Raw genomic sequence first — 27455 nt, 5'->3', positions numbered from 1 at the left:
CCGCACCTATCTCTAGAACGGGGCCCCGTTCCCGCTGCGACTTGTAATTTCCGACCATGTAAGTAGAAAACAGCTTTTCTCGCTGAGCTATGCTGTTTCCGTAACTACTATTCACTTCTGTGGGAGTTACAGAAACCGCGTAGCTCAGTGAGCTACTTACATGGTCGGAAATTACAAAAGGTAGTGGGAACACAGAACAGGGTTTAGGGGGCCCCCGTTCTAGAGATAGGTGGGACCCGCATCTATCTGACATTTATGGCATATCCTGTGCATAGGCCATAAATGTCCCTGATGGGAAGACCCCTTTAAATCTCTACCAGGCCCCACCTCTTGGCACCTTTCTTCAAATGTACAGTGCTTGTTAGGGCTGTATGACCTGTCCTTATGCCTCCTAACTGGGAAGGGGGCCCTCAGTGTGTCACTCCATAGCACCAGATTCCCCACCCTAGAAAAGATTAAAACTATGCTTTCAGGTTACAATACGGTCCTATATACATCATGCTGCAGTTGTTTTATTTATTTTTTTAATGTGGTCTTCACATTCAAAACACTGTGTTCAGCTGTGTGAAAAGGAAGTGGTGTCTATGCCCCCATTGAAATACATGGTGACCATGTTCGGAATCCAATGTGCAAGAGGCCTAAGGGCTTGTCCACACGTAGCGGAATTGCTGTATATTTTCCGTCTGGAATTGCAGACAGAAAATATGCAGCAGAATACAGTATCCGCACAGTGGGTGAGATTTAACAAATCTCTACACGCTGCATAAAAATTCTGACCCGAAATTGACTTGCAGTGTGTATTTTTCGTACCGCAGTATGTCCTATGCAGTATGCAGCATATTCCTGCTGTAGAAAGTGGACTGAATTGCTGAGTTTTTCAGAGGAGATGTCACCATCTCCCAACATTGAGAAAAACGCAGCAAAATCGGCACCATTTTCTGCCGTAAAAAACACAGGAAATGGTGTGGTTTTTCCGCAGCGGAAATCCTGCAAGTTTCTGCGGAATTGCTGCAGAAATTTGCTGCAGCAATTCCGTTACGTGTGGACAAGCCTTAAAAGGAAATTCAGAGCATCACAAACCGATTTGGGTACACTATAAAACATCATAGTCCCTTCATTTTGGCAGTCCGTATCTGTCCCAACCTTTGGACTTACCCTGTATGGCATGTCAGGAGATGACTTTAGGTCTTGCGTGTCTCTGACATGCAGGATCCTGCTGTTTATCGATCACATCAGAATTTTTTTTTTTAATAAGTTGAAGGGGTTGTACCAGAATTGGCAGTTTTTCCAGAACTCCAGGTACTGTAATAAATATATAAAACATGTAGAACCATGCCCTCGGAAACATACTTTTCTTGCTATACTTTTGGCCTCTGATTCCTGTGTTCAACTCTATGCATGGACTCAGTAAACTGGGCAGTCCTGCTGATGGGCATCCCAAGTGATCCCTGAATTCAACGTGGTCACTACATTCTGTCCGACTATCCCCATGCTGTATTTGTTTTCATTGCTGGTTCCGGGGGATGTGCTTATCTTAGCGCTTACTGAATACAGGGCAGAGAGGCACATGCAAAGTCTTCTCCGCACATACTTGCTCTGTGCATGCCAAGCGATGTGCTTTTATAGCAGGGGTGGGGAATGTCCTGTGAGGTCAGGTGACCAGACTGGTCTACCAGGGCCAGCACTGTCCAGTCACCTGACCTGAGTCACCCTGACCTCACGTTAGTAATGTGAGATCAGGTGACTGAACTGGTCTACTCCCGTCACAGTGCGCACCGACCTCACACTGACCGTCGCTGCCGCCGTGTCATTCCATGTTTGGCTTCGTACTCCCTACACACTCACATTCACAAATTAATTTAAAAAAACAAAAAACATAATTGGTATGGCCGCATCTGTAAAAGGCCAAACTATTATAATATATCAATTATGCTGCGCGGTAAACGCAGCAAAAAAAAAAGACACCAGAATTGCTGTTTTTTTGGTCCCCCTTACCCCCCAAAAAAATTGATTTAAAAAGTCGAATGTACCTTAAAATTCAAAATATGTTTAGAATCACATAAGGGCTTTTTTTTTTTTTTGCAGGACGAGTTGTAGTTTTTTAATGGCACAATTTAACGTACCATATAATGTACTCAAACGTTTTAAAAATAAATTTGTGGGGTGGATAGAAAAAACAAAACCGCATTTTGTCCCATTTTTTTGGGGGGTTTTGTTTTTATGGTGTTCACCTTGTGGTAAAAACGACATGTTAACTTTATTCTTTGGGTCAATAAGATTATGACAATACAAAATTTATGTTGTTTTTTTTATTTTTTTACTACTTCTACAAAATTAAAACATTTTGTTTTAAAAAATAAAAAAAAAATATTTTGTGTCACGATATATAGACCCAAAACGTTCTCATTTTTTCGTTGATGGTCTAAGGGTTTGTTTTTTTGCGAGTTAAGCTGTAGTTTTTATTGGTATCATTTTGGGATACACATCTTTTTGTGACCATTTTATTCAAATTTTTTGTTTGTTATTTATACTTTTCAGTAATTCACAAACCGTATAGTACAATCCTACTCAGGATAACAAAACTAAAGTTCAGTAGGCAGCAATGACTAGAACAGTATGGAACATCAGTTTGATTACAAAAGTCACAAGCCGTTTCATAGTTGAGTAGGGAGTAGGTCCAAATACTATGTTAGTACATTCCACGTTCCGGTTATCAAAAAATGTAAGAATAGCCACATCATTCAGTCGACTGCGCTATTGATTTCGTCAAAAACAACGGAACCCTTTCACAATGGTGACAAATTGAAATCATTCTCAAAGTTTCCGTCACCGTTGAGAGCAATGGTGATGCAAACGTAAGCTAAGGTTTCCGTGTCTGGGTTTTCCCGACGAAAAGCTCCTTTGGAACCCCTCAACAAAAAGACAACGCTGATGTGAACAGGCCCTTACTCTTGAGGTGCAACAATTGGGTATTAGACCGTTGCTGACTTATATAGGCATCGGAGTACTCGACTTTTCACATTTTGATTTTGCTTCGCACATCCTTTACCTATTAAATCTATGTTTGAGTTTCAGATTAAAATAATGAATGCAAAGAAAATATATCTCTTTATATGGATTCTAACTACTGGAAAATATTTACTTACATGATAAATCTGCTTTTTTTTTTTAAATTTTTTTTTTAAATTTAAATATAAAGATAAGTGTTTGAAATTGCACTTCTGTATGCGTGTTATATTTCTGCTTTACTCTCCAGATATTTAGTTTGACTTTTTGTTAATATTTATTTTTTTTCTCCCTCTTTTGGTGTCATTGCTGAGATTTCTGAATTTATCACTAGAGAGCGCTGTTTGCTTTATTTTAACCCCTTAACGCTCAGTGACGTACTATTACGTCATGGAAAGCGCCCTGTTCGCGCTCCATGACGGAATAGTACGTCTCGGGAGTAACGGCCGTTTCGGCCGTCCTCCCGACACATGCAGGAGCTGTGACAGCTGCTGTCTCGTACAGCAGCTGTCACAGCTCCTACAGCGGGGACCGATCGCTGTGTCCCCGCTGATAAACCCCTTAAAAGCCGCGTTCTATAGAGATCGCGGCTTTTTAGGGGTTAAGCTGCCATCGCCGGCCTGCTACACTATAGCGGCCGGCGATGGTGACTATGGCAACCGGACACCAAACAATGGCGTCCGGCTATGCCATAGACGGAAGCCTAGTGGGTCCTGACAACGTCAGGACCCACTATGCTTGCTGTCAGTGAGTAGCTGACAGTTCTAATACACTGCACTACGCATGTAGTGCAGTGTATTAGAATAGCGATCAGGGCCTCCTGTCCTCAAGTCCCCTAGTGGGACAAAGTAAAAAAGTTAAAAAAGATGTGTAAAAATAAGAAAATAAAGGATTTAAAAGTAAAAATCCCCCCTTTTCCCTTATCAGTCATTTATTATTAATAAAAATATATAAATAAAATATACATAATTGGTATCGCCGCGTCCGTAACGGCCTGAACGCCAAAATTATTTCGTTATTTATCCCGCGCGGTGAACGCCGTAAAAGAAAATAATAATAAACCGAACCACAATCACAATTGTTTGGTCACTTCACCTCCCAAAAAATGGAATAAAAAGAGATCAAAAAGTTGCATGTATCTAAAAATGGTATTGATGGAAACTACAGCTCGTTACGCCAAAAAAAAGTCCTCGCACGGCTTTATTGATGGAAAAATAAAAACGTTATGGCTCTTAGAATAAGGTAACACCAAAAGTGAGTGATTTATTACAAAATGTATTTTATTGTGCAAACGCCATAAGACATAAAAAAAAAACTATAAACATCTGGTATCGCCGTAATCGTATCGCCACACAGAATAAAGTGAATGTCATTTATAGCGCACGGTGAACGCTGTAAAAAAAATAGAATAAAAAAACAATAGTAGGATTGCTGTTTTTTAGTCACCACACCACCTAAAAATAGAATAAAAACTGATCAAAAAGCCGCATGCACCCCAAGAAAACTACAATGAATTCCTCAAGGGGTTTAGTGTCCAAAATGGGGTCACTTTTGGGGGGTTTCCAATGTTTTGGCACCACAAGACCTCTTCAAACCGGACATGGTGCCTAATAAAAAAGAGGTCTCATAATCCACTAGGTGCTCCTTTGCTTCGGAGGCCGGTGCTTCAGTCCATTACCGCACTAGGGCCACATGTGGGATATTTCTCAAAACTGCAGAATCTGGGCAATACGTATTAAATTGCGTTTCTCTGATAAATCCTTTTGTGTTGTAAAAAAAATGGTATAAGGGGATTTTCTGACAAAAAAAAAATGTAAATTTCACACCTACTTTGCTCTAAATTTCTGTGAAACACCTAAAGGGTTCATAAACTTTCTAAATGCTGTTGTGAATACTTTGAGGGGTCTAGTTTCTAAAATGGGGTGTTTGATAGGGGTTTCTAATATATAGGCCCCTCAAAGCAACTTCAGAACTGAACTGGAACCTAAAAAAATAAATAAATGAGGCAATACTTCACTTCTTACATTATACTGATAATGAGCCGTGCCCACCCCGAGATGACCCCAGTTTTGACCGATTGTATAAACGGAGACCCCTATTAGACCGTTTCAGTGCCCGGTTTTCCCAAGCATTCACCCCCGAGACGTGTATTTCTATTGATGAGTCCCTGGTACATTTTAAAGGGAGGGTTCAATTCCGCGAGTACCTGTCGGGTAAGAGGGCAAGGTATGGCGTGAAGATATATAAGCTGCGAGAGTGCATCAGGGTATACCTACAAATTTAGGATATATGAAGGAAAGGCCACCCCCAAACCAGACTGCATCCTGGACTACAATAGGTACATGGGAGAGGTGGACTTGTCAGATCAAATCCTGAAGCAATACAGCGCCATGCGGTGTGGTATAAGAAGCTGGCCGGGCACATCATACAGATGGCTTTGTACAATGCGTACGTGCTACGTCGATGTGCAGGCCAGACGGGAACTTTCCTGGAATTTCAAGAGGTGATTATCAAGAACCTAATCTTTAGGGACCAAGAAGGGGGGGCACCCAGTACTTCTGGAAGCGGGGCCACACGCATCGTACCAGGGCGGCAACACTTTCCAGGAGAAGTTCCCCAAACTGGCAAGAAGGGAAAAAGTCAAAAGAGGTGCAAAGTCTGCTATAAGAGGGCGATAAGGGATGACACAATATATCAATGTGACACGTGTCCCGAATAACCAGAGCTCTGTATGAAAGAGTGTTTTAAAATTTATCATACATCCCTTTGGTTTATAATTTACCCCAATTTTACTTACCCTGACGCCCCCCGCACAGCTTATCCCCCTCGTCTTCCCCTCTGAGCCCTGCTGTGTGCCCAGGCATCTGATAACAGCCACATGTAGGGCATTGCCGTACCCAGGAGAACCCACATTACAGTTTATGGGGTGTAGGTCTCCGGTCAAAATGCTCACTACACCTCCAGATGAATGCCTTAAGGGTGTCGTTTTTAAAACGGGGTCACTTCTTGCGGGTTTCAACTATACTGGTACCTCAGGGGCTTCTGCATACATGACTTCGCACTAGAAAATCCCCAGTAGGCCAAATGGTGGTCCTTTCCTTCTGAGCCCTCCCATGGGCCCAAACGGCAGTTTATCACCACAAATGGGGTATTGCGGCACTCAGAACAAATTGCGCAACAGAATGGGGTATTTTGTTTCTTGTGAAAATAAGAAATTTTCAGCCAAAACGACATATTATTTGCAAAAATAATTTTGTTTTCATTCCCAGCCCAATTCAAATAAGTTCTGTGAAAAAACTATGGGGTCAAAATGGTCACAACACCCATAAATGAATTCCTTGAGGGGTGTAGTTTCCAAAATGGGGTCACTTCTGGTGGGTTTCTATTGCTTTGATACCTCTGGGGCTCTGCAAATGTGACATGGCACCCGAAAACCAATCCAGCAAAATCTGGACTCCAAAGAACAAATAGCGCTCCTTTTGCTTTTGAGCCCTCCCATGGGCCCAAACAGCAGTTTATCACCACAAATGGGGTATTGCTGCACTCCGGACAAATTGGGCAACAAAATGGGGTATTTTGTTCCCTGTGAAAATAAGAAATTTTGATCACAAAAATGTTTTCATTTCACAGCCCAATTCAAATACGTGCTGTGAAAAAACTGTGTGGTCAAAATGGTAACAACAACCATAAATGAATTCCTTGAGGGGTGTTGTTTCCAAAATGGGGTCACTATTGGGGGATTCCTACTGTTTTGGCACCTCAACACCTCTTCAAACCTGGCATGCTGCCTAAAATATATTCTAATAAAAAAAGAGGACTCAAAATGCACTAGGTGCTTCTTTGCTTCTAGGGCTTGTGTTTTAGTCCACGAGCGCAGTAGAGCCAGATGTGGGACATTTCCAAAAACTGCAGAATCTGGACAATACATATATAGTAGTGTTTCTCTGGTAAAACCTTCTTTGTTACAGAAAAAATAATGAATAAAATTGAAATTCAGCAAGAAAAATTAAATTTGCAAATTTCACCTCCACTTTGCTTTAATTCCTGTGAAATGCCTGAAGGGTTAAAAAACTTTCTAAATGCTGTTTTGAATACTTTGAGGGGTCTAGTTTTTAAAATGGGGTGTTTTATCAGGGTTTCTAATACATAGGCCCCTCAAAGCCACTTCAGAACTCGAGGTACCTTTAAAAAAAAAGGCTTTTGAAATTTTCATAAAAATATGAGAAATTGCTGTTTATGTTCTAAGCCTTGTAACGTCCAAGAAAAATAAAAGACTGTTCAAAAAACGATGCCAATCTAAAGTAGACATATGGGAAATGTGAACTAGTAACTATTTTGGGTGGTATAACCGTCTGTTTTTTAAGCAGATGCATTTAAATTCTGAAAAATGCTATTTTTTCAAAATTTTCTCTACATTTTGCAATTTTTCACCAATATATCGACCAAATTTTACCACGAACATGAAGCCCAATGTGTCACGAGAAAACAATCTCAGAATCGCTTGGGTAGGTTTAAGCATTCCGACGTTATTACCACATAAAGTGAAATATGTCAGATTTGAAAAATGGGCTCTGAGCCTTAAAGAGGCTCTGTCACGAGATTTTGCAACCCCTATCTGCTATTGCAGCAGATAGGCGCTGCAATGTAGATTACAGTAACGTTTTTATTTTTAAAAAACGAGCATTTTTGGCCAAGTTATGACCATTTTTGTAGTTATGCAAATGAGGCTTGCAAAAGTCCAAGTGGGTGTGTATTATGTGCGTACATCGGGGCGTTTTTAATACTTTCACTAGCTGGGCGCTCTGAAGAGAAGTAACATCCTCTTCTCTTCAGAACGCCCAGCTTCTTACAGTGCAGATCTGTGACGTCACTCACAGGTCCTGCATCGTGACGGCCACATCGGCACCAGAGGCTACAGTTGATTCTGCAGCAGCATCAGCGTTTGCAGGTAAGATCGACTTACCTGCAAACGCTGATGCTGCTGCAGAATCTGGGCGTTCTGAAGAGAAGAGGAGAAGAGCCCACTTGGACTTTTGCAAGCCTCATTTGCATAACTACAAAAATGGTAATAACTTGGCCAAAAATGCTCGTTTTTTAAAAATAAAAACGTTACTGTAATCTACATTGCAGCGCCTATCTGCTGCAATAGCAGATAGGGGTTGCAAAATCTGGTGACAGAGCCTCTTTAAGGCCAAAACTAGGCTGCGTCCTTCAGGGGTTAAAGACCAGGCCAATTTGAGTTATTCGTTTTTTCCTCCCTGCCTTCCGAAAGCCATAACTTTTCTATTTCTTTGTCGACCTAGTCATATGAGGTTTTATTTTTTGCGGGACAAGTTGTAGTTTTTCATGGCACCATTTATTGTACCGAATAATGTACGGGGAATCTGCAAAAAAATTATTTGTTGGATGAAATGGGCAAAAAACAGCGATTACACAATTTCTTGGAGGTTTTGCTTTTACGTTGTCGATCATGCGGTAAAAACGACATATTCACCTTATTTTACAGGTTGATACAATTACGGCAATACCAAATTTTAAATGTTTTGTTTTATGTTTTACCACTTTTAAAAACAAAAAGTATTTGCTTAATAAAAAAAAGTGTTTTGTTTCGCCATAGTCTGAGAGCCATAACTTTTTTTTTTTTTTTTTTTTCCATCAATTTAGTGGTGTGAGGGTGTAAATTTTGCGGCGTGAGCTCTAGTTTTCACCGATACCATTTTGGGGTACATGCAATTTTTTTATCACTTTTTATTCCTTTTTTTTGAAGAGCTAAGGTGAGCAAAAATTGCATGTGTTTTTTATATATAAATATATTTTTTTTTTACGTCATTTACCAAGTGGGTTAAATAATGCTATATTGGGATAGTTTGGACTTTTACGGACGCAGCGATACCAGTTATATTAACTTTGGGAAAAGGTGTTTTGTTTTTTGTTTTTTTTAATATACGTATATATATATTATATTTATTTGTTTATTTTTTTGGGAACATTATAAGAACATTTATTTAACTGTTTGTTGTTTTTTTTTTATTAGATTCTGACAGTCTAATATGAAAAGAGTACAAAGATGGCAGACCTAGGGGCCTTTATTAGGCCCTCAGGCTGCCATAACCACTGTAAACGGCCGATCGCATCGGGGGGGGGGGGGAGTGATGATGTGTTTGAGGGGGCGCCCCTCTGATCTTAACAATTTAAATGCCACGGTCGCGATTGACCGCAGCATTTAAGGTGTTAAACGGGCGGAATCAAAGTGATCGCCCGTTGCAGTGCGGTGTCGGCTGTATAAAACAGCCGTCACCCGCTGTGTAAGGAGCGAGCTCAGCCCGTGAGCCCGCTTAAAGGCTGCTGCATACCAGTACGTGACATGTTGTTAAGGGGTTAAAAAAAATATATAGGTTGCTTTTTTCTTTTTTTTTTCTTGAGGTTTCAATATTTGCATTTTCCTTAGTCTCTTTCAGATGACTCGTTTGACAAACACAAAAAATCGGTTGTTAACGAAAATCTTGGAAAGGCTAAAGTTCAAAAAACCAAAAAGAAAGATAGTTCTCCATGGTGGATCACTGAAGATGACTCTGATGATGGAGGTATGTTAGAAAGCGGCTCGGGACCTTGAAATATTATTCTGATTCAGTCAACCAGTTCTTGTAGTTATGTTTTATTCCCCCCCATTTGTGTTTTTCCTGGTTTTTTTGCATTACAAGCTTTAGGCCCCGTTCACACTGAGGTTTTTTTGCCGCTGACTTTGAAACGGAATCTGTACCAAAAACCGTCCGAAATAACCCCCCATTGTTTTCAATGGGCGGCAGAGGTGGGGAAAAAAAGTGGCATGTCCTTTCTTGCCACGGTTCTGTCTTTGACCTCCCATTGAAATCAATGGAAAAACCCACGGCACACGTATCCAAGCGTTTCCAAATCTGCCTCAAAATTCCTGAAGAAATACAGATTTAGATTTAAACTTAATTAAAACCGATTTTTTTATTTATTATTTGTTTTGGGGGGGGGGGGGGGGGTTTACACTATTTGACTTCCACAACATGTCTACTACTTTGAAGGTGCGTGTCTATGGCTTCACCAGGTCATGGCCCCTGACCTACACAATACAACAAGGCACGATTCTGTTTTTGCTTCATTTAAACAAATACCTGGTAGCACCTCATGACACACGCATTTTTTTTAATTAGCTTTGATAGCTATTAGAGCCACTACGCCCAGTAACACGAAAAGTCAGTAGCTAACAATAGCCTGTGGCGGACCACGACGAGCATCCAGAAGACAAAAGCAGTCAAAAACTAGGCCATATTAGATAGCACATTAACATATTAGATATACATATCCGCATAAAGCGGCTTTTAGTGGTCACGCTTTCCTTCCTTTACCACTTTTTATCTTGATCTGCAGCGCTGCTGGTAATGCTGACAGGAGCTGATGGAAGCCGTTTTTGATCCAAAATACAGCCAGAACTGGCCAATGCTCTGTTATTATACAAAGTTGTATGTCTACGAATTTAATAGTAATGACATGAATAAGGTACTTGGGGAAATTACATCTTACAAATTTGCTTTTAGATCAAACCCTGAGTCTGGAGTCCCCCTTTTCCTGTGTTGAATTTTTAGAATTACTAAAAGCCATGCCGAGAAATAAAGCTTCGGGCCCAGATGGGCTCCCTTTTGGAATTTTATATTAAAGAGGCTCTGTCTCCAGATTATAAGTGCCCTATCTCCTACATAATGTGATCGGCGCTGTAATGTAGATAACTGGTTTTTATTTTGAAAAACGATCATTTTTGAGCACGTTATAAACAATTTTAGATTTATGCTAATTCGTTTCTTAATAGACAACTGGGCGTGTTTTTACTTTTTACCAACTGGGCGTTGTACAGCGGAGTGCATGAGGCTGACCAATCCGTGACCAATCAGTGTCCTACACTTCTCGTTCCAGCCCAGCTTCTTTCACTGCACAATCACGCTGTAAGGCTGTGTTCACACGAGCATGTTGCGTCCGTAAAGGACGGAACGTATTTTGGCCGGTTCCCTGCAGTGTGTTCGGTCCGGAACTTGCGGCCGAAATACGTTCCATCCTTTACGGATGTAACATGCTCGTGTGAACCCAGCCTTACAATGGGCTGGAACAATGAGAAGTGTATGACGCTGATTGGTCCGCATCATACACTTCTCTTCACAAAGCCCAGTTGGTAAAAAGTAAAAACACGCCCAGTTGTCTATTAACCACTTCTGAACTGCCCATAGACTATAAACGTCCGGGCGGTCCGCAATTAACTCTGCAGGGCTGCTCCAGAACGTCCTGCGGGGTTAGCAGGTTTGCTGCTCCCCGGCGGCCTTTAGCTCAGTGATACAGCTGTATCTTGGAACTTTAACCAGAGACCACTCAGCGTGGTCTCCGGTCATGTGGCAGGTGGGCAAACACTTTTTGATCAAAATGTGCACTAAGAATCTCCCTATTGTAAGTAGATTTAGCAGTAATGCATATTTATTTATATTTAGTGGCTTAGGTGGCATTAGTGTTCGCAGTGTGCTGTCGCCTTTTTTTGTCTGCTGTATATTTGCAGGCACAGGTGTCATTGCACCTGCATACACATTTTATATCATTTTTGTTGGTATGTGCAGTTCAAACTTTTATCCTGCGGATAGGCCATCAGTTTTTGTGTACTGGAAACGCCACAACATCTGTAATGGTTGTATAGTGAAAGTGAACCAGTGAACTAGCTTTGGAAATTTTTTCTCTAAAAGCCAGTTTGCGCACAATTCTTTGTACGCGCCACCTTGCGCCCAGCATGTAAGAAATGCACACATATTTGGTATAGTTGAAGTCGGTAGAAGTTGCCAAATATGTATACAGGTTTGTTTACCCAATGGCATGCAACAAATGTAAAAAAGAAATCACCTAAAATCACACATTCACATTTTTTTCAACTTTATTTTCCATTTTTCCTTGCATATTTAAAAAAAAAGTAAAATATATGTATTATTTTTTTTACACAATATGGAAGCCTAATATTTTCTGAAAAAAACAAGACCAAATACATGTAGGTTGGAAAAATAATAGAACAACAATTTGCTTTTAAATTGGCACATGGCTGAAACTTAAAAATGGGCCTGGTCAGGAAGGGGGAGGTAAAGCTCCTGGTCAAGAAACTAATTAGCATAAATCTAAAATTGTTCATAACTTTGCCAAAAATGATCGTTTTTCCAAATAAAAAACACTGTTGTTATCTACATTACAGTGCCGATGAGATTATGTAGGAGATAGGGCACTTATAATCTGGTGACAGAGCCTCTTTAAGTACGCGGATATTAGTTCTGGAGTTATTGCAAGTCTTCAATTCTGCATTTGAGCTGGGCTCCCTCCTATAAAAGACGCCACTATAACTCTTATTAAAAAACAGGATAAAGACTCCGTTGAGACAGCCTTGTATAGACCACTATCTCTGTTAAACTCTGACTATAAGGTATTGGCAAAAGTGCTTGCAAACAAGTTAACTGTTATTCCGACCCTTTTCCTCAAAGATCAGGCAGGTTTTCTACCAGGCTGCTCAACTGCTGACATTTGAAAACTGTTCTGGGCTCTACCATGCCCCTCAGTGGTGTCTGAACGGGTGGTGGTCTCGCGTGACGCGGTCAAGGCTTTTGACCGCATCGAGTGGGACTATATTGAGTAGATTTTGTATCATTTTGACTTTGGGCCCAGGTTCTCAGGAAACCAATTTTTTTTTTTTACTTATCACAAGTTATTGAGAATGGGTTAATTAATACTTTACTTTTCCACATCTAATCTCTAAATTCTGGTTATCGTCTAAGGACTATCTTTACTATCTACAGTTAAAACATTATCTGACAAGAACGTTCTGACAAGAATATTCCCTGTATTTAAAGAGGCTCTGTCACCAGATTTTGCAACCCCTATCTGCTATTGCAGCAGATAGGCGCTGCAATGTAGATTACAGTAACGTTTTTATTTTTAAAAAACGAGCATTTTTGGCCAAGTTATGACCATTTTCGTATTTATGCAAATGAGGCTTGCAAAAGTACAACTGGGCGTGTTGAAAAGTAAAAGTACAACTGGGCGTGTATTATGTGCGTACATCGGGGCGTGTTTACTACTTTTACTAGCTGGGCGTTGTGTATAGAAGTGTCATCCACTTCTCTTCACAACGCCCAGCTTCTGGCAGTGCAGCCACAGCCGTGTTCTCCAGAGATCACGCTGTGACGTCACTCACAGGTCCTGCATCGTGTCGGCACCAGAGGCTGGCTACAGATGATTCTGCAGCAGCATCAGCGTTTGCAGGTAAGTCGATGTAGCTACTTACCTGCAAATGCTGATGCTGCTGCAGAATCAACTGTAGCCTCTGGTGCCGACCCGATGCAGGACCTGTGAGTGACGTCACAGATCTGCACTGCCAGAAGCTGGGCGTTCTGAAGGGAAGTGGATGATACTTCTCATCAGAACGGCCAGCTAGTAAAAGTAGTAAACACGCCCCGATGTACGCACATAATACACGCCCAGTTGTACTTTTACTTTTCAACACGCCCAGTTGTACTTTTGCAAGCCTCATTTGCATAAATACGAAAATGGTCATAACTTGGCCAAAAATGCTCGTTTTTTAAAAATAAAAACGTTACTGTAATCTACATTGCAGCGCCTATCTGCTGCAATAGCAGATAGGGGTTGCAAAATCTGGTGACAGAGCCTCTTTAAGAGACTTTAGACAGGTTCCCTTATGTTAGACTTCCTAATTAAATAATCTATTAAAAAAGGGGCTAAAATTTAGTTTGCTAAAAAGGCCAAGGCGGGGTTTTAGAAAATGGAAAGCAATCTGTCCAGATTTATCAGAAGATTGGATGGCTGTTCTGAAGTCCATATGTAGAATTACCCATAATCCCTCGTTATTTATATCTTACTTCAAAACTACTCTTTTCATGGGGTATCAAAGCCGATTTAAATAGCCCCCGTTGTATGACCTCCTCTGCGAATTTAGTGCATCTTCTCTGGAGGTGCCATAGATTACATCGCTTTGGGCAAAATGTTTTGCCACATTTCTTTTTGCTTTGATGTAAAGGTAGCTCCGGATCCTCTACTGTGTATTCTGGGGTCAGATTTAAGGTTGGCCGGTCAGTTTGAGGGAAAGAATTTGACTCTAAACGGATTGTTTTAGCAAAAAAAAAAAGAAAAATTGATACTTCAAAATTGGAAGGGTTCTAAACCACCTATGGTATCCTTTTTTTTTTTTTTTTGTATTTTTTTATTATTGAATGGTATGTAATTGAAGAAAAGAATAAAGATAAATAAAACACTTTGAAGGTGTTTTTTTTAAGATATATATTTTTTACTGTGAAACCGATCATTAAGATAAAGAATGGAGTACTTTAATGGGCACAAGTATCCCCCCCCCCCCTCCTTGAAAGTTAATACTTTGTGGAGCCACCTTTTGCTGCAAGATGCATGTCTTATGAGGTATGTCTCTATTAGGGCCTGGTCACATCAGCGTTTGCCTTACGTTTGGGCTTTCCCTTCATCTGTTGCGTCAGAGGAACAGACAAACGGAAAGCATCGTTTCCATTTGCAATACCATTGATTTCAATGGTATTTTTTTTAATTATTTTTGTTTGCCTCCGTTCTGCTAGGTTTGAGTTTTTGTCACAAAAACAATTGCGTAGTGTGCTTCGCTATTGTTTCTGTAAAAAAAAAAAATGGAAACCTAGCGGAACCGAGGCAAATTAAAACCAAAAAAATACTATTGAAATTAATAGTATTTTAAACAAAAACTATACTTTCTGTTCCTCTGGTGGAACGGAAGGAAAATGCTGATGTGAACAGGCCCTATGATTAACAAACCTAGACACTGGGATTTATGCCCATTCTTCCAGGAAAAAACGCTCCAACTCCTTTTGGGTTACGTTGGTGTACAGCAGTTTTTAAATCATACCACAGATTCTCAATTGGATTGAGGTCTGGGTTTTGACTAGGCCATTCTAAGACGTTTCAATATTTACCCTTAAAGTGTAGTTAAACGTTCGACAAACTTCTGACATGTCATAGTGAGACAATCACAAGCCCCAGAAGCAAAGAAGCACCTAGTGCATTTTGGGGCCTCTTTTTTTATTAGAATATATTTTAGGCAGCATGCCAGGTTTGAAGAGGTGTTGAGGTGCCAAAACAGTGGAAATCCCCCAAAAGTGTCCCCATTTTGGAAACTACACCTCTCAAGGAATTCATTTATGGTTGTTGTTATCATTTTGACCCCACAGTTTTTACACAGCACGTATTTGAATCAGGCTGTGAAATTAAAAAAATGTAATTTTTTCCAATAAGTTGTCATATTTACACAAAATGTCTTATTTTCAAAAGGAACAAAATACCCCATTTTGTTGCCCAATTTGTCCTGAGTGCGGCAATACCCCATTTGTGGTGATAAAATGCCGTTTAGGCCAATGGGAGGGCTCAGAAGGAAAGGAGAGCTATTTGTTCTTTGGAGTCCAGATTTTGCTGGATTGGTTTTCGGGTACCATGTCGCATTTGCAGAGCTATCAAAGCAATATAAAGCCACCAGAAGTGAGCCCATTTTGGAAAATACACACCTCCAGGAATTCATTTATGGGTGTTGTGACCATTTAGAGCCCATAGTTTGTTCACAGAACTTATTTGAATTGGGCTGGGAATTATAAAAATTTTAATTTGTTTCCAAAAATATGTTGTTTGGGCTCAAAATGTCTTATTTTCACAAGGATCAAAATACCCCATTTTGTTGCCTGAGCACGGCAATACCCCATTTGTGGTGATAAACTGCAGTTTGGGCCCATGGTAGGGCTCAGAATGAAAGGACCACCATTTGGCCTACTGGGGATTTTCTGGTGCTAAGTCATGTATGCAGAAGCCCCTGAGGTACCAGTACAGTTGAAACCCCTGAGAAGTGACCCCGTTTTAAAAACTACACCCCTTAAGGCATTCATCTAGTGGTGTAGTTAGCATTTTGACAGGAGGCATACACCCCATAAACTGTGGGTTCTCCCTGGTATGGCAATACCCTACATGTGGCTGTTATCAGCTGCCTGTGCACACAGCAGGGCTCCGAAGGGAAAGATGGTGCGGCCATGTATTGTTGTCAATCCAAGGACATCACTCTTGTCTTTGTACTTGACACACAATATCTTTCTGCTAGAATGTGCCCTTCTCTCACCCCTTTTGAGTGTTTGCCCAAGCAGTGTCTTAGGGAGGCCTCAGATTTCTTCTAGCAGTGCCGCATGCCGCAGGACTTCTGGAAGCGAGGCACTTGAAGAGTGGGACGCTGGTATAAAAATTATCCACGTAGAGGTGGTAACCCTGGTCCAGCAGTGGGTGCACCAAATCCCACACTATGTTTGCATTAACTCCCAGTAAGGGGGGGCATTCTGGGGGCTGAATACTGCTGTCCTTCCCTTCATATATCCTAAATCTGTAGGTATACCCTGATGCACTCTCGCACAGCTTATACATCTTCACGCCATACCTTGCCCTCTTACTCGGCAGGTACTGACGGAATTGAAGCCTCCTTTTAAAATGTACCAAGGACTCATCAATAACAATACAATTCTCGGGGGTGTATGCTTGGGAAAACCGGGCACTGAAACGGTCTAATAGGGGTCTCCGTTTATACAATCGGTCAAAACTGGGGTCATCTCTGGGTGGGCACTGCTCATTATCAGTATAATGTAAGAAGTGAAGTATTGCCTCATTTTGATTTTTTATTTTTTTTAGGTTCCAGTTCCGTTCTGAAGTGGCTTTGAGGGGCCTATATATTAGAAACCCATATCAAACACCCCATTTTAGAAACTAGACCCCTCAAAGTATGCACAACATCATATAGAAAGTTTATTAACCCTTTAGGGTATGTTCACATGGCCTATTTTCAGACGTAATTCTGGCGTTTTACGCCTCGAATTAAGCTTGAAAAAAACGCCAACAAACATCTGCCCATTGCTTTCAATGGGAATTCCGATGTTCTGTTCCCACGAGCCTTTATTTTAAGCGTCGCTATCAAAATACGGCGCGTAAAATGACGGCTCGTCAAAAGAAGTGCAGGACACTTCTTGGGACGTTTTTGGAGGTGTTTTTCACTGACTCCATTGAAAACCGCTCCAAAAACGTCCGTAAAAACCGCAAGTGGCTTAAAAAAATGTCTGAAAATCAGGAGCTGTTTTCCCTTGAAAACAGCTCCGTATTTTCAGATGTTTTTGCTCACTGCGTGTGAACATACCCTTAGGTGTTTCACAGGAATTTAGAGCAAAGTAGAGGTGAAATTTACTTTTTTTTTTTTGTCAGAAAATCCTTTTTTATTCCATTTTTTTTTTTCTGTAAAACGGAAGCTTTTACAAGAGAAACGCAACTCAATACTTATTGCCCAGATTCTGCAGTTTTGAGAAATATCCCTTCATGTGTCCCTAGTGCGGTAATGGACTGAAGCATCGGCCTCTGAAGCAAAGGAGCACCTAGAGGATTTTGTGGCATCCTTTTTATTAGGCACCATGTCCGGTTTGAAGAGGACTTGGGGTGCCAAAACAGTGGAAACCCCCCAAAAAGTGACCCCCAATTTGGAAACTAGACCCCTTTAGGAATTCATTGTAGTTTTCATGGGGTGCATACGGCTTTTTGATCAGTTTTTATTCTATTTTTGAGTGGCGTGGTGACTAAAAAACAGCAATTCTACTATTGTTTTTTTTAGTCTATTTTTTTTTGCAGTGTGCACCGTGCGCTATAAGGGGGGATTCACACGAACGTGTATTCGGTCCGTGCGGGCCGCGTGGTTTTCTCGCGCCACGCACAGACCAATACTAGTCTATTGGGCAGTACAGACAGTCCGTGCTTTTTGCGCAGCGTTTGTCAGCTGCGCAAAAAGCGCGACATATTCAATATCTCCGCGTATTTCGCGCATCACGCACCCATTGAAGTCAATGGGTGCGTGAAAACCACGCAGGTCGCACGGAAGCACTTCCGTGCGAACCGACTGAAACAGCGCACCAGCTGTCAAAAGGATGAATGTAACCAGAAAAGCACCACGTGCTTTTCTGTTTCCAAACATCCAAATGGAGTGTCTTTGAGATGAGCGAACCCGGACAATCGAACCGAACTTCACCGGGTTCGGCCGAACTCGGCAAAAAAATTTCCGGTACGCGACGTCAGGAGATAGTCACTGTCCAGGGTGCTGAAAGAGTTAAACTGTTTCAGCACCATGGACAGTGACTACCGATCCCAATAAACATGAACCTGTAGAAAAAAACGAAGTTCTGACTTACCGATAACTCCCGGCTTCTTCCTCCAGTCTGACCTCCTGGGATGACAATTCAGTCCAAGTGACAGCTCCAGCCAATCACAGGCCAAGCACAGGCTGCAGCGGTCACATGGACTGCCGCGTCATCCAGGGAGGTGGGGCCCGATGTCAAGAGAGGCGCGTCACCAAGGACGCGTCACCAAGGCAACGGCCGGGAAGTTCTCGGTAAGTACGAACTTTTTCTTTTTTTTTTTAACAGGTTGCTGTATATTGTGTTCGGCATTCACTGTCGAGGGTGCTGAAAGAGTTACTGCCGATCAGTTAGCTCTTTCAGCACCTTGGACAGTGACGGGCGTCGACTAGCCTCATCTCTATGATGGCTGCGCGAAAATCAAGCAGCCGCGCATCATACACGGATGACACACGCAGCTGTCAAATGGTTTTTGCGCGCGCAAAACGCCGCGTTGTTTGCGCGCGCAAAAACGCAACGTTCGTCTGAATCTGCCCTAAATGGCATATTCACTTTATTTTGCGGGGCGATACGATTACGGCGATACCTTATGTTTATAGTTTTTTTTTTTATGTCTTATGGCGTTTGCACAGTAAAATACTTATTGTAAAAAATCATTTACTTTTTGTGTTACCTTATTCTAAGCGCCAGAACTTTTTTTTTATTCTTTCCATCAAGAAAGCCGCGCGAGGACTTGTTTTTTGCGTAACGAACTGTAGTTTCCAACAGCACCATTTTTAGGTACATGCGACTTTTTGATCTCTTTTCATTCCTTTTGGGAGGTGAAGTGACCAAACAATTGTGATTCTGGTGCAGTTTATTATTATTTTCTTTTACAGCGTTCACCGCGCGGGATAAATAACAAAATAATTTTGTAGCTCATGCCATTACGGACGCGTTGATACCAATTATGTATAGTTTATTTGTTTGTTTATATATTTTTATTAATAATAAAGGACTGATCAGGGAAAAAGGGGGATTTTTACTTTTAAAACTTTTATTTTCTTATTTTTTCCAATTTTTTATTTTTTTACTTTATTACTTTGTCCCACTAGGGGACTTGAGGACAGGAGGCCCTGATCGCTATTCGAATACACTGCACTACATGCCTAGTGCAGTGTATTAGAGCTGTCAGCTGCTCACTGACAGCAAGCATAGTGGGTCCTGACTTTGTCAGGACCCGCTAGGCTTCCATAGATGGCATAGCCGGACGCCATTTTTAGGCATCCGTTTTATTGCCATCATCGCCGCCCGCTATCATGTAGTGGGCCGTCGATGGTGGATTTAACCCCTGAGAAGCCGCGATCGCTATTGATGTGGCTTTTAAGGGGTTAATCAGCGGGGACACCGCGATCGGTCCCCGCTATAGGAGCTGCGGCAACCGCTGTACAAGACAGCAGCTGTCACAGCTCTTGTATGTGTCGGGAAGACGGCCGAAATGGCCGTTACTCTCGTGATGTATTATTCCGTCATGATGTGCATGGGATGGTTTCCATGACGGAATAGTACGTCACTGAGCGTTAAGGGGTTAAGCACCACGTCCAAAATCTGGCGCAAAAAACTCGAACTCTGCCTCCCATTGATGTCAATGGGAGGTCAGAGACGGAAATGGCCAAACGGAATGTCGCTTATTTTTCCTGCAAGCTTTTTTTTTTTCCGCTCGTGGGAAAAAAACACCTCCGATTGAAATCAATGGGTGGCGATTTCGGGCATTTTTTGGCCCCGTTTCCGATGCAGTTTCTGCCTCAGAAACCGCTCTGAAATACTCCTCGTGAACTAGCCCTTACGGTCGTGTGCACGAAGCCGAACATTGCAGCCTGAAACGTAGTACAACTTTTTTTTTTTTTTTTATTGGTTTATTTATATATTTTAGTAACATTCAAACAATAGCGCACGAACATACTCAGATGACAGGACAAAAGATACGATATGTAACATTGACAGACATGAGCATCAATATTATATCAAAGTTTACATGCAGTAGAATCTATAGGGGAGCAAAAGTTTATATACCGTGACAACAAATCTAATATTCCTGCAATTAGAAGAATAAGGCCTTTTGATTTTTACTTTTTTTATGCCTGCAAAAAAACTAGAGGCAGGTCTTGAACCGTCTGCGCTTTTTTTTTTTTTCATGGTTTTGGCAAAGTTTTTTTGGTCGCGGCCATTCAATATAATGCAGGGAGCATGGGCAAAAAACGCTTATAAAAACTGCCCAGAAACGAGCATTGCAGGTTTTTCTGCCTCTCATTTAAAAAAAAAACCTTGGCAAGAGAGAACTTTCCTCCTTTTTTATTTATTCTTTCTCGAGGCGCCAAAAGCCTCCCTGGAGAAACACCCCCCCCCCCCCCCAAAAACCGCCTCTGCCTCCCATTGAAATCAATGGGGGCGATTTCAGACGATTTTTGGTGCTAGTTCCGATGCAGTTTCCACATTGAAATCAGCGCCAAAAAACTGTGTGAACTGACCCTAAGGAAGAAAACTGCAGTAAAATCTGAAAGGCATACACAACTCTCAGATACATAGTCTAAGGGGGCATGCCACAATTTAAAAGATCAAGAACATAATAGTAGTTCAGTCACACCGGACGTGGATCATGTGTCAGGCGGGTGCACACCAGAAAGACCAAATCTGCAATAATTTCTGTGGACACTTAGTTGTGGTATAGTACTTTTTCATAAAGCACCACATTAAACAGGGCTTTCTATTGGGAAATAGTAGGGGTGTATGTAGTGCAACTTTTTAACTCCAGGTGACCACTAACCTATGTAAATACATATGTATTTTTTCCCATGCCAAAAGTGTCCACAGACTTTTTAATTCTAGTTTCATTTCAGCTTTGTCTATCTATCTTATTTACTTACCCATTTGCTTTTTGTTCTCTTTCCTAATTTCTTTGTTTCAGTCTTTTCTATCTCTTGTTTTTAAAGCACATCAACCAAGATCATATTTAAAACAGAAAAAACATCCTGGATTGGATGATAGGAAGAAATCTGTTCAAAGCTTCTATACTGGTACTTTTATGTAGTGCTACTTAACTAATAATGGCATATTTTATATTGTAAACATTGGGGAGTTTTATCAAAAAAGGGGAAAAGGAAAAGTGAAGTTGTTGCCCATAGCAGCCAATCAGATTACACCTTTTATTTTTCAGACGCTCTTTGAAAAACTAAAGCAAGGGCCTGGTTGATTGTTATGAGCAACTATTTCACTTTCCCTTTCCACCAGTTTTGATAAATCTCACTCAATGGTTCTATCTGAATCAAACCTGTAATTAACTCACCCCTAATGTGATGGCTGGAACTGCTTCTCTGGTGAGGCGTGTGATGTTAGCTGGCGTTGAGGTTTTTGCTACTGCATCGGTCAGTCTGGAGCGGTCGACTCTTTACCATGGTAAGTTTTGAAAAAAACTGCTCGCAGCAGTAAGTTGTTCCGACTTACTTACGTAAAGGAGTTTTCACATTCCTGACATTTATGACATATCCACGGGATATGTCATAAATGTCAGATCGGTGTGGGTCCCATCCCTGGGACTAGCACCAATCTCTAGAACGGGGCCCCCTAAACCCCGTTCTACCTCTCTGTTTTCCAGCTGATTTGCGACCATGAAGAAGAAAACCGCATAGCTCGCTGAGCTACACTGTTTCCATAACTCCCATAGTAGAGAATGGCTGTTATGGTCATTGGTCAGAAATCACATGAGTCAGCCGGAACTCAGAGCGGTAGGCCTCATTCTAGAAATAGATCTGGGGCCCAGAGGTGGGACCCGAATCTGACATTTATGACATATCCTGTGAATTTATCATAAATTGATTTAAAAAAAAAATCTTTGTCACCTGACCTCCCTTCATGCGTTTAGGACAGGTCCTATGTCTACAGCTAAATTTGTACATTTAGGCCTCTGCTAATTTTCTAAATTTTGAGGTCAGGAGCAGGAGGAGGGCAGATGGAGCCAAATACAGTCATTCACTACTATTGAATGAGGATGCGGCGGTCTGAGTGAGACGGCCAGTGCGTGCTGGCTCGGGAGTGGACCAGTTCAGTCACCTGACCTAAGTCACCTGTCCTCACGTCCCTGAATCAGTTCAGGTGACCAGGCTGGTTCACTCTTGGAGCGGCACGCACCAACATCGTTCAGACCGCCGACGCCATGCTTGGCTCCGTCCGCCCTTCTCCTGCTTCTAAATGTGAGTGTGAAGGGCAGACTGAGCCAAGGAGGGAATGACGTGGCGGTCAGAGTGCAGTCAGGGCGTGCTGTGACGGGAGTGGACCAGTTCAGTCACCTGACGTCCCTGACGTGAGGTCAGATGATTGGACTGTGCCGACCCGGGAGTGGACCAGTCCGGTCACCTGACCTGACCTGAATCACCTGACCTCACATCACTGACTCAGGTCAGGTGACAGGACTGGTCCCCTCTTGGGCCGGCACGCACCGACCTCACTCAGACCGCCGCCATACTTGGATCCGTCCGCCCTACTCACTCACATTTAGGAGAAGGGCGGACTGAGCCAAGTAGGGAATGATGATGCGGCAGCAACGCGGTCTGAGTGAGGTCGGGCCGCACCAAATGATCTTGCGGGCCTTACACGGCCCGCGGCCGAACGTTCCCCACCTCTGATGTAGAGAGATCTAAAACCTAACAAAAGCTATATAAATTTGGTATCCCCATAAATGTACTGACCCGCTATTCACCGTCCTGTGAACCCCGCAAAAACGAATCCCATAAGAAAATGGTGGTACGCCTGTTTTTTCCAATTCAACCCCATTTGGATTTTTTTCCAACTTCCCAGTACATCACATGTAATATTAAATCGTGCCATTAGAATGTACAATTTATCCTGTAAAAAAATCATTTTAGTTTTTATACTTCTCACTTTTTGAAGGCGGGGAGGAAAAAACAAGAGTCTGGTCCTGAAAGGTTTAAAGGAAATCAGTTTTGTACATTAGGCTGGATTTCTCCAAAGTAGCTGCAAATAAGTGACAGACCACTGAAATCACCAAGACTGTCACTACATTATGCTGCCCTCAGTGATGGCAGCATAATGTAGATGACCGATTCCTTTTAAGGCTCTGTTCACATCTGCGTCAGAGGCTGTTACCTTGCAGTTCCAGTGAAAAATGCCAGGAGAGCCTTCCAGTAAAACTACGGACATTTCTCCATGCAAATGTGTTTTAGTTAATCAATATTTCTGCAATGCCTTGGGCCTAATTCACACGAGCGTGTGCGGTTTCATGATATACGGTCCGTGTGTCGGCCGCATTTCCCGGACCATACACACTTCAGAGAGCCGGGCTCCTAGCATCCTAGTTCTCTATGACGCTAGATGTCACTGCCTCTCCGTGGAACTACTGTCCCGTACTGAAAACATGATTACAGTGTGGGACAGTTGTCCGGCAGCGAGGCAGTGACACCCTAGCGTCATAGATAACTATGATGCTAGGAGCCTGGCTCCCTGCAGTGGGTTCGGTCCGGGAAATGCGTCCGACACACGAACCATATATCACGGACAGAACACGCTCGTGGGAATTAGGCCTTCTATGCACAGCCTTCTTCAGTTCATGCCACAGTATCTCAATAGGGTTAAGGTCTGGACACTAACTTGGCAATTTCAAAACATAAATTATTTTCTTTCTCTTTCTTTTTTTTTTTTAACCGTTTTTTAGATTTACTTATGTGTTTTTGGTCATTGGCTTGTTGCATCACCCAACGTCTCTTTAGCTTGTAGTCATGGACTGCTGCCCTTACATTCTCCTGTAAAATGTTTTGATACACCTTGGCAAGGCGTCTGGGTCCTGAGGCAGCAAAGCAGCCATAAACCATGATGCTCTCTCCACCATGCTTCAAAGTTAGGATGAGCTGTTGATGTGCAGTGTTCTTTTTCCTCCATAATGTTGTGCATTTGTGCTAAAAAGTTCCACTTTTAATTTGTCTGTCCATAGAACATTTTCCCAGAATCATTGTGGAACATCCAGGTGGTCTCTGTCAAACTTGAGATCTGCCGCAATGTTTTTTTGGACAGCGGATTCCCTTAGTGGACACATGTCTTCACCTCTTTCAGGATTCCCCTTTGTCGTCTTGGACGCTCATTCTTTGGGATAGCAGCAACAATCCTCAACACTTGCAGACGATACATCTAACCGTAGATTGATGTACACCCAGGTCTAGAGCAATGCTTTTTGTAGCAGTTTCATGCGTCTCTAGAACACTTTCTTTGAGGTTCTCTGAAAGTTGTTTGCGTCAAAGCATGGTTCGCACTAACCAGTCTTTCTTGAGAAGAACAGATTTGTTAGTAACCAGGCTTTGGGTGCCTTTATTTAATAGGCAAAGCAACTGTAAAAACCTACACTTCAAATCTCATCATCTTAATTTAAACCCCTTTTTCCAATTAGCATTTGGAGAAGTCATTAACATAGAGGTTCACTTACTTTATCTCCCTGCATGGTGGATGTTTACGTAACCCCCTTAGTGACCAGCCTATTTTAGGCCTTAAAGACCAAGCTATTTTTTTAATTTTTTTTTTTTTTTTTTCATTTTTCTATAGTTTTATTCAAAGAGATATAACTTTTTTTTAATTTTTCCGTCGACATAGCCATATGAGGACTTGTTTTTTTGCGGGATCAGTTGTACTTTTTAATGGCACCATTTTGGGGTACGTATCATTTTTTTGCTTAACATTTATTAACTTTTTTTGGCGGGGATAGGAAAAAAAATTAAATTCTGCCTTTGTTCTATGCGTTTTAAATTCACTCCATTCGTAAATTACATGTTATCTTTATTCTATGGGTCGGTACAATTACGGCGATAACACATGTATAGATTTTTTTTTATGTTTTACGGCTTTTGCACAATAAAAACTATTTTGTACTAAAATTATTTGTTTTTGCATAGTCTCATTCCAAGCCGTTATCTTTTTTTTATTTTTCCATCAATGTAGTAATACGAGGGATTGTTTTTTGCAGGGCGAAGCGTAGGTTTGATTGGTACTGTTTCCGGGTAAAAGGGACTTATTGATTTTAACTTTTATTCTTTTTTTGGGGGGCAATGGGGAAAAAAATAGCAATTTCGCCATTGTTTTGTTTTGTTTTTTTTTGTTTGTTTTTACGGCGTTCACTGTGTGGTCTAAATTACATCTTAACTTTTATTGTTTTGGTCATTACGGTCGCGGCGATACCATATGTGTGTACTTCTTTTTTTCTTTTTTTTTTTTACCACCTTTACTAAATAAAACGACTCCTATATGGACATTGATGTCAGGAGGAGAGGAGTCGTCCAAGGCAGAGCACTTGAAGTGGCACTGTTTCGGGACTCCAGCAATGTGGAATCCTCTAACATCACTGTCCTTATATAGATAGTGATGTCAGGGGCAACCCAGAGCCAGAGTCCTGGGCTCTGCCTGGGACTCCTTCTCTGCTCCTAACGTCACTGTCCATATATGGACCGTGACACCAGGAACTTTCCCAGGGCCGGAGTCCTGGGGCAGAGTCTATACTAGTGCACTGCCTGGGGATTCCGACAAAGCCCCTGACATCCCTGTCCTTATATGGACAATGATGTTGAGAGCGGCCAGAAGAATAGGTTTAACGTATACCTGTGATGGGTGCCATACAGTTGCATATTTCACCCATAGCCTCTCATGTTAAAAAATAAATAAATTAAAATTACAAAAAAAAGTATACCGTGTGGTATACGTTTTTGTTTTTTTGGATGGGATCCCTCAGGATAGATTAGCGTAGTCTACTACGCTATTCCATTCTCTTTTTATTACTAGTTTTTTTTTATTTGTGTGTTTTTTACAGGTTCGGTTGATGGACTCCGATTAACTTTTTTTTTTTTTTTTTTTAACTAAAATGGTTAACGAGGGTTTTTGTTTCAATAAAATATTTTTTAGTCCTTTTTTTTTTTTCAACTTTATTACCACTGCCTTAGCAATGGCCACTGGCTGATGAACAGCGTCTATTACTGAGGCAGCGCTTAGTGTTAGCCGGTGAAAATGCTAACACTAAACCCCTCATTATTACCCCCGTACCCTCCACCACCAGGGGTACCAGGAAGAGGCGGTTTCAATCCAGTACCCGACCGTTTGAAGTGGTGGTCGGGCACTGGTGCAGCCACAGGCTGGTATTATTAGGCTGGGAAGGTCCAAACAACATGACAGCAGCAGGCTAGCATTACCAGGGTGAGAAGGCACACAGTTTTTTGGCTTTCCCAGCCTAATAATACCAGCCTGCGGCCGCCACAGTGCACATCCATCATTACAGATGGTAGGTATTGGATCGTACCTGGCTCTTCCCGGTATCCCTGGTGGCGATGGGTACCGGGGTAATATTGGACAGTTAGCGTTAGCCTTTCCACCGGCTAACACTAAGCCCCTCTTAATAATGGACACGCAATCAGACAGTGGCCATAACTAAGGCAGTAATAATAAAGTTTTGAAAAAGACAGACACAGAATTTTTTTTTATTGAAATAAACCCCCCTACACAACCCTTGTTAACCATTTTTTAAAAAAAAAATAAAACAAAAAACGCTTTCATCGAAGTAGTCCATGAATCTGAAGTAGTCCAAAAACCAAACCTATAAAAAAAATTGGCAAAAAAAGCATTCGTTACACATGAAAAACTCAACAACCTAGAAATGTCGTGTGTGTGTGTGTGTGTGTGTGTGTGTGTGTGTGTGTGTGTGTGTGTATGTATATATATATATATATATATATATACACACCGTGTTCCTGATTATTATGCACATTGGATTTAAGTGTCATAAACATTTAATTATTAGTTTTTCAATGAAACTCATGCATGGTATTGTGTCTAAGGCTGGGTTCACACGACCTATTTTCAGACGTAAACGAGGCGTATTATGCCTCGTTTTACGTCTGAAAATAGGGGTACAATACGTCGGCAAACATCTGCCCATTCATTTGAATGGGTTTGCCGACGTATTGTGCAGACGACCTGTAATTTACGCGTCGTCGTTTGATAGCTGTCAAACGACGACGCGTAAATTGTCTGCCTCGGCAAAGAAGTGCAGGGCACTTCTTTGCTACGTAATTTGAGCTGTTCTTCATTGAACTCAATGAAGTGCAGCTCAAGATATACGAGCGTCACAGACGCCTCGTATATTACGAGGAGCTGCTTTTACGGCTGAAACGACGCAGCTGTTTTCTTATGAAAACAGGC

At 41.7% G+C, this 27455-nt stretch overlaps 1 protein-coding gene across 6 annotated transcripts in view; it reads left to right on the top strand.

Annotated features, from left to right (window-relative positions):
• The window catches only part of CEP162 (centrosomal protein 162), a 110457-nt gene that overhangs the window by 1637 nt on the left and 81365 nt on the right, over positions 1–27455 (top strand). For 2 of the 6 annotated variants that reach the window (XM_075862094.1, XM_075862093.1), the window contains exons 2-3: positions 9455–9590; positions 21206–21289. The exons of 1 other annotated variant lie outside the window; for it this stretch is intronic. In XM_075862094.1, coding sequence (XP_075718209.1) covers positions 9455–9590; positions 21206–21289 — 220 coding nt within the window. Of the gene's footprint in view, positions 1–9454; positions 9591–21180; positions 21290–27455 lie in introns of all 6 variants that reach the window. 3 more of the 6 variants (XM_075862097.1, XM_075862096.1, XM_075862095.1) reach the window with 2 other exon arrangements.

The sequence above is a fragment of the Rhinoderma darwinii genome, chromosome 4 (genome assembly GCF_050947455.1).
Source record: "Rhinoderma darwinii isolate aRhiDar2 chromosome 4, aRhiDar2.hap1, whole genome shotgun sequence".
In the NCBI taxonomy this organism is placed as follows: domain Eukaryota; kingdom Metazoa; phylum Chordata; class Amphibia; order Anura; family Rhinodermatidae; genus Rhinoderma; species Rhinoderma darwinii.
The sequence above is the reverse complement of the archived record's forward strand: the minus strand, read 5'-3'. Positions and strand labels throughout refer to the sequence as shown.